The sequence below is a fragment of the Oncorhynchus mykiss genome, chromosome 17 (genome assembly GCF_013265735.2).
Source record: "Oncorhynchus mykiss isolate Arlee chromosome 17, USDA_OmykA_1.1, whole genome shotgun sequence".
Lineage (NCBI taxonomy): Eukaryota > Metazoa > Chordata > Actinopteri > Salmoniformes > Salmonidae > Oncorhynchus > Oncorhynchus mykiss.
The window spans coordinates 59,905,619-59,913,642 of NC_048581.1; the positions used below are offsets into that span (position 1 = coordinate 59,905,619).

Consider the following 8,024-nt stretch of genomic DNA (forward strand, 5'->3'; position numbering starts at 1 on the left):
TAAAAACAGAAAATAATGATTTGCTGTAAAATCAGTCTTTAATTCATTTTTTCAATTTCAGTATAAAACAGCAATTATAACCAATTTACTAAATGAAATGAGTGAAAATAATGGGGTTAGGGTAGTATAATATAATCAAGTATTTATTTAAAAAATAAATTAGCTAAATTAATTCAGAAGACAATTAAATCACTATGACTGACTATGGATATGACCTGTTTTTAAAGAGCAACTGAACGTAACTACTCCTTTTGAAAATGGCATATGTGGCATCAAAATGAGTTAGGAACATTTATTCTATTGTCAAAATTGACTATAAAGTGTAAATAGGATAATTTTGGTCATAAAGTCAGTCTCATCCAAAACAGAGATTTGCGAGCTAATTAGGAAAAAAAATGGTATGTCACAGAATGAAGGGTACCGTAACTGTATGTATGTATGTATGTATATATATATCTCACTCACAAATGACAAGGGGCTGAAGCTCATTTGAGATTTTGTGGCTAATTGAGGTAAACAGTATTTCTGCTCATAGAGTATGTATGTATGTATGTATGTATGTATGTATGTATGTATGTATGTATGTATGTATATATATATGTATGTATGTGTATATGTATATATATGTATGTGTATATGTATATATATGTATGTGTATATGTATATATATATATATATATATATATATATATATATAAAAAACGCCTCCCACGTTTGAACATACACAAGAGACACCCACATCAAAGCAAGCCTCCAAAACCCAAATCTTGTTCTGTCACATTTCCTAATGATGAGAATTGAAACCGAGGCTAAATCAGGAAGATCAGCCCCGCCTTTAATTGAGATTATTATTAACCAAATAATTTATGAACACAGCATACCAAGAGTGCATACACAAAATATTAATTGAACAACTCAGATAAAGAGATATGTGCAGTGCTATATGTACAATACCACACGTCAAATTGAAGTCCTCTTTGTGTAAATTTATTACAAAATGTATAAGCAACATGAATTTCCCCCTGGCTGTGTAAACATTGGGGTTAAACTGCACGGCCATTGATTGCATAGTGTCAAAAAGTATTTTGGAGAGAGCAGAGAGAAGAGGAAGCCCTTATTGACCTCCCAGTGGTAGATTAATTGCAGTTAGTAGTAATGACAAGCAACTCCTGTGACAAACATACACAACATGGGGAGAATTATTCACTCGGTTGTCAGAGTAGCCAACTATTGTTCCCTGAAATGTCCCCCCCCCCCCCCCCCCAAAAAAAAACGATCCCTTTTGTGCTTGAATCTGATGCCGATGTGTGCTTGGTCTCTGTGTCATGCAGACAGACATTCCATGGTGAACTTGGAACTTTAATTCAAATGTAGGATATGGCGCTATAACTTGTCACTGCTATAGTTTTTCGGAATAGATAGGGTTAAATCATACGGTAAACTTCTCATCGCTCTAAACATTGTGATTGAACAGCATAAGGGGGGCAATTATTTAACTCACACACATCTCTGGTCCAGAACCTTCCCATAATGTTCTTATTCATATTTTACAACAAAATTGAATGCAAACTTTTAAGCTGTAGTGTTGAACATGACTGAATGTTACATATAGACAAACCCCATTCACACATTTAAGATGGAGGGGGATTGAAAATAACAAAACTATTTACGCATAGACATGTTAGACAATAATAATGAATAGTTCATCATGGACTCCTACACCACTGCAAGGAGAAAAAATGTTATTTTGAGGATCACTAGAACCTTACAGACAGGAAGGAGCATACAATATAATAATAACGTGAAAACTTCTAAAGGTTACAGTAAATTATAAACTTTTCTCCCCGAGTGCTAAACATTGTGTGTGGAGAGGAGAGGAACATAATAAAACCTAAACAGGTGGATGTTGTTCTCCGGTTTCAATAAAATACTACCTTATTGATTCCAACAATACGATTGGCTCAGGTGTGCAATTGAAGTTTACAGGGGAAAATAAAAACAGGTTCCAGTGATTTAAAGTAGAATATGATTACATTTTCAAACCTGACCACTATGATAGTGGCCAATGTATAATTAATTACATTATATACGACAGTCCTACTTTTGCAAATTGGGGCCCTGAAAGTCCTTTTCATATGCAAAATGTTGCATTGCCAAATTCTCTCACTCACATTCTTCAATCACTCAGCTTTGGACACTCACTGAAAAGTACACTCCATCTAATCAAATTGATCAGTGGTTCATACAAAAAATAAGAGCTTTCTTTACTATGCCACAAAACAGTCATTATAATGGTTTCATCGTTCTCCCCAAGCTCATAACATCAAACCAATCTCTGGTTGGGCCCAGGAGTTATGGCTGACTGTACAAATCCCTGACAACCTTATTCATGGTGGCGTGGTTTTCAAGGTCCTTCGAGCTTGATGTGACTTGACCAGGGAAAACTCCTGGCACTATTAGCTGGTTCCATTCTGCTAACCCCTAGTGAACTTGGATTCCTCAAAAATGATTCCTCACAATTAATATGCTCCTTGAACATGAGGAATGTGCATAATTAGATAATCAAAAATAGACACGTGCAAGATCAGTGTTAAGATCTTGAATTCACTAGTCTTTACCATTACATTTAAAAAAAAATCTTATGTACAATAATCTTTCGCCACCATCTGTTCACAACTAGGTTAGCTTTCCAGAAAACTATCAGGTGAGAGAGATAAATATCTTTTTTTTTTTTTTTTTACATTTATACATACAATTTTAAAATAATATCTATACAGTGAAATACAGTATATCTAAAATCCAGAGTCCTTGATGGGTACAGTACAGTAAATGGCCTCCACGTTCTACTCCAAACATCCCCTTTGGAAATCAAATCAGGATTATCACTCCAATAACACAAAGTTATGAAATGGAAGAACAGCAATGGACAAAAACAAAACATGTATGGGCAAAGTTTTATAAGGCAAGAAGTAATCTTAATTCAAGAAAGTTGAGAATGTGTTCCATTTCTTATTTAGCCTTTTCAAGCAATAAACCTGTGATGCAAGTACAGCCAATGATGACTGATTGACGTAATTTCCTCTACTGCTTCTGATTGGTCTATCTAATGTGTGTTCATTAGTGTTATAACATGCCTTTACACATCCTTCATAAACCCCTGCCTCAAAGTGCACAGATACGTCACTGCAGGGTGAAGCAAGCACAAGCATTTAGAATAAGTTAAAGATAATTTTAAAAAACAAGGACTGGGTAAGACCTGGAAAGCTTGGGGAGGAAAGCCAGCAAGAATGGAGTAAGATGAATGTCTTTAGTACATACTGTATCACTCAACCCCAGGAAATTATGTCCCCAGAGACAGGAAGTCCTCATGTATTTGGCCCCTCGCAATACCTTCCAGATGATTGGATCTTGGAGGAGTGGGGAGAGAGGTAAGATTGACTTCAGCACCTTAATACTCCCTGACACTGTGCAAATAGAGGGCCATTCAGGCTGTTGAGGTGTTGTGTGATTGGGCAAGAGGGCCGTAGAGGGTGTGGCAAGAGTAGAGTTCTCTTCCCTTCCAGTTGAAAGCTGTGTTTGGTGTAGACACTGACTCTGTCCGGGTGGATATATACAAATATAACACTAAATAAATATATATCTCATTCCTAAATCATGGGCATTAATATGGAGTTGGTCCCCGCCTTTGCTGCTATAACAGCCTTCACTCTTCTGGGAAGGCTTTCCACTAGATGTTGGAACATTGCTGCGGGGACTTGCTTCCATTCAACCACAAGAACATTTGTGAGGTCAGGCACTGATGTTGGACGATTAGGCCTGGCTCACAGTCGGGGTTCCAAGGGGCCGAGCCCGAACCATGAACAACAGCCCCAAACCATTATTCCTCCACCAAACTCTTCAGTTGGCACTATGCATTGGGGAAGCTTGCGTTCTCCTAGCATTTGCCAAACCCAGAATCGTCCGTCGGACTGGCAGATGGTGAAGTGTGATTCATCACTCCAGAGAACGAGTTTCCACTGCTCTAGACTCCAATGGAGGTGAGCTTTACACCACTCCAGCCACCGCTTGGCATTGCGCATGGTGATCTTAGGTTTGTGTGCGGCTGCTCGGCCATGGAAACCTATTTCATGAAGCTCCGGACGAACAGTTCTTGTTCCAATGTTACTTCCAGAGACAGTTTGGAACTCTATAGTGAGTGTTGCAAATGACGACAGGCAATGTTTATGCGCTACGCGTTTCAGCAGTCCCGTTCTGTGAGCTTGTGTGGCCAACCACTTGCAGCTGAGCCGTTGTTGCTCCTAGACGTTTCCAATTCACAATAACAGCACGTACTGTTGACGAATGTGACGAACTGACTTGTTGGAAAGGTGGCATCCTCTGACGGTCCCATGTTGAAAGTCACTGAGCTTTTCAGTAAGGCCATTCTACTGCCAATGTTTCTCTATGGAGATTGCCTGGCTGTGTGCTCGATTTTATACACCTGTCAGCAACGGGTTTGGCTGAAATAGCTGAATCCACTAATTTGAAGGGGTGTCCACATACTTTTGTGTGTGTGTATGTGTATATACAGTGCCAGATAAAGGATTGGAGACACCTACTCATTCAAGGGTTTGTCTTTATTTTTACTATTTTCTACATTGTAGAATACAAACTATGAAATAACACATATGGAATCATGTAGTAACCAAAAAAGTGTTAAACAAATAAAATTATATTTTGTATTTGAGATTCTTCAAAGTAGCCACCCTTTGCCTTGATGACAGCTTTGCACACTCATGGCATTCTCTCAACCAGCTTCACCTGGAATGCTTTTCCAACAGTCTTGAAGGAGTTCCCACATATGCTGAGCACTTGTTGGGTGCGTTTCCTTCCCTCTGCGGTCCAACTCATCCCAAACTATCTCAATTGGGTTGATGTCGGGTGATTGTGGAGGCCAGGTCATCTGATGCAGAACTCAATCACTCTCCTTCTTGGTCAAATAGCCTTTGCACAGCCTGGAGGTGTGTTGGGTCATTGTCCTGTTGAAAAACAAATGATAGTCCCACTAAGCTCAAACCAGATGGGATGACTTATCGCTGCAGAATGCCGTGGTAGCCATGCTGGTTAAGTGTGCTTTGAATTGTAAATAAATCACAGACAGTGTCACCAGCAAAGCACCCCCACACCATTACACCTCCTCCTCCATAGTTCACGGTGGGAACCACGCATGCGGAGATCCTCCGTTCACCTACCCTCCGTCTCACAAAGACATGCCGGTTGGAACCAAAAATCTCCAAGCACACATTTCCACCGGTCTAATGTCCTTTGCTTGTGTTTCTTGGCCCAATCAAGTACTGACGTCCTGATTCACCCAGTCTCCAGTTGATGTTGATATGTGTCTGTTACTTGAACTCTGTGAACCATTTATTTGTGCTGAAATCTGAGGTGCAATTAACTCTATTGAACTTATCCTCTGCAGTAGAGGTAACTCTGGGTCTTCCTTTCCTGTGGCGGTTACTCATGAGAGCCAGTTTCATCATAGCGCTTGACGTTTTTTGCGACTGCACAATTTTCCGTATTGACTGACCTTTATGTCTTAAAGTAATGATGGAATGTCATTTGTCTTTGCTTATTTGAGCTCTTCTTGCCATAATATGTACTTGGTCTTTTACAAATAGAGCCATCTTCTGAATACCATCCCTACCTTGTCACAACACATCTGACTGGCTGAAATGCACTATTAAGGAAAGAAATTCCACAAATTAGGCACACCTGTTAATTGAAATGCATTCCAAGTGACTACCTCATGAAGCTGGTTGAGATAATGCCAGGAGTGTGCAAAGCTGTCATGAAGGCAAAGGGTGGCTACTTTGAAGAATCTCAAATCTCAAATATATTTTGGGTTTGTTTAACACTTTTTGGGTTACTACATGATTCCATATGTGTTATTTCATAGTTTTGATGTCTTCACTATTATTCTACAATGTATAAAATTGTAAAAAGTAGGTGTGTCCAAACTTTTGACTGGTACTGTATATATACACCATTTTATACAGTGTACATCTCAAAACACAACAGTGCCTCTTGAAATCCAACAGACCTGGAATGCAAAAGACCTAAGATTTGAACCACATGCACCCCAAAAAGGGCTGTGTCAATACAGTGCGATAAAGTGCAGCCAACCCCCTCCTACTGCCCATTGTGGTACCATGCATTTTCTGTCTATGGACCAGGTTGGTCCAAACTACTTTCTTCCCAAACCCCACTCCAACAGCCGGAATCTTTTCCACCATACGATGATCTGCCCAGCCCATCCACCTGGCCTCTCACATATTATATGCCACGTAGATGGGGTCCAGTTGGTCAGCCAGGAAGGAGTCCCGGAGGTGCATGCGCTGTTTCTCTCCCCTGGAGTTGATGGGTATGACCCCTGGGTCCACGATGACCACCACGCCCACGATAAGATGGTGCTCCTCTAGCACCACATTGGTGACCAGGGGCACCAGGTCCAGGGCATCCTGCTCTGAGCCACACAGCTCAGCCACCACCACCAGTAGGTTGGTCCACGTGAACACCGCACTGCATGGGACACATATGAAAAAGGGGTTATATTAAAATCAAATGTCAGACAAAGATGCAGTACACTCGTGCGCACGTACACACACAAACACTAAGAAATCTCTTCATCTCCCTCCAATTATGAAAACAGATAAACCAATTGGACAATAAGTAAGGTTTCCTGGGACCCTCCAGTGTTCTGACCTCTCTGCGATGCTGCGGTGAGCCCGGGACACAGATGTCTCGATGTCGATGGGGTGGTAGCGCAGTCCCCTAAGCTCCAGAGTCTCATCCAAGGAACCCACCACAAACAGGGCGTCATGACGATCTGACCACAGAGAGGAAATATGTTGAATACTGGGAATGTTGGGATAGTTCATTTAGCCCTAATCAGATCCCTAGTATGTCTCCCTTTTCATGTTAGCCATTAGTGTTAGCCTCCATAGGCCTCCCCTTTTATATTAGCCATTAGCGTTAGCTTCCATATCCCTGACCGTGCCCAGCCACTCACGCCCAGCGGCATCCAGTAGTTCAGTCCTCTTGACGAAGCCCAGGTAGCCAGTCCTGGCCCACAGGGTCCTGGGGTCTCCAAAGCTCAGCTTGGTGTTAAAGTGGTCGGCCTGCAGGCTCTCCTCTCCATAGATGGTATAGTAGCCACTGGCACTGTGAGGGCTGTTGATCCAGATCTGACAGAGACAGAGAGCAGAGTAGGGGACAATGTACAGTTAAGGATGGAATAGGAGAGTAATATATGAGGAGAATTGTTGGTTATTGACAGGGATATGCGTTTTTCCTAATTATACCCTTCTTATTGCCCATCCTTTTATCAATGCCACATGTTGACATTTTCAATCTAATATTAGTATTCTCTCTCCCCTCACCTCCCCTAGATGAGAATCTCCTAGAGGTCCTCTGGTCTCTGGGTTCACAATGATCACCTTGACTCCTGGTAAGATCTAGAGAAAGTGATAGAGTAGAGAGACTGATGGTGAACAACAAACTCCCACAACAACTCATCCTGTATCTGAATACAAAAGAACATTTAATGTGTGTGGATCCATCAGGGGAGACTTACTTTTCCAGACTCCATCAAAGGGAGACTCTGAGGGGCCCCTCTCTCCACCAGCCTCACCCTGAGACAGAAAGTGAAAGCACATTGTGATGGTGAACTCAATATTGTAAAAACAAAAATATCCTCAGCGTCAAAGCTGCTCACACATATATTCTCACCTGTCATGGCGGAGGGACTTCATGTCCACATACACAGTGGAGGGGTCCGGTCCAGTGGTTCCCTGAGAAACACACAGAAAACTTGACTGAAAACTCAGATACACATCCACTGTACATGGATCAGTCCTTGAGGAGACATACAGTGAGGTCCTGCTGACCTGGCAGACAACCCTTAGAGTCCTCTATTTACATGTGACTCTTCTAGTATGTATAGTTAACAGAAGGCTTTAGCCTCCAGTTCAGGGAGACACTGGTTA

The 8,024-nt window shown here is 41.4% G+C and overlaps 1 protein-coding gene across 4 annotated transcripts in view; it reads right to left on the bottom strand.

The window, feature by feature from the left end:
• Positions 1–5,915: 5,915 nt before the first annotated feature.
• LOC110493230 (disco-interacting protein 2 homolog B-A) overlaps positions 5,916–8,024 on the bottom strand; it is a 79,292-nt gene continuing 77,183 nt past the window's right edge. For 3 of the 4 annotated variants that reach the window (XM_036950347.1, XM_036950346.1, XM_036950344.1), the window contains 6 exons: positions 7,768–7,829; positions 7,613–7,670; positions 7,419–7,493; positions 7,049–7,223; positions 6,742–6,865; positions 5,916–6,558 (listed from right to left, as the gene is read on the bottom strand). In XM_036950347.1, coding sequence (XP_036806242.1) covers positions 6,306–6,558; positions 6,742–6,865; positions 7,049–7,223; positions 7,419–7,493; positions 7,613–7,670; positions 7,768–7,829 — 747 coding nt within the window. In that variant the 3' untranslated portion in view covers positions 5,916–6,305. The remainder of the gene's footprint in view (positions 6,559–6,741; positions 6,866–7,048; positions 7,224–7,418; positions 7,494–7,612; positions 7,671–7,767; positions 7,830–8,024) is intronic. The other variant, XM_036950345.1, reaches the window with a different exon arrangement.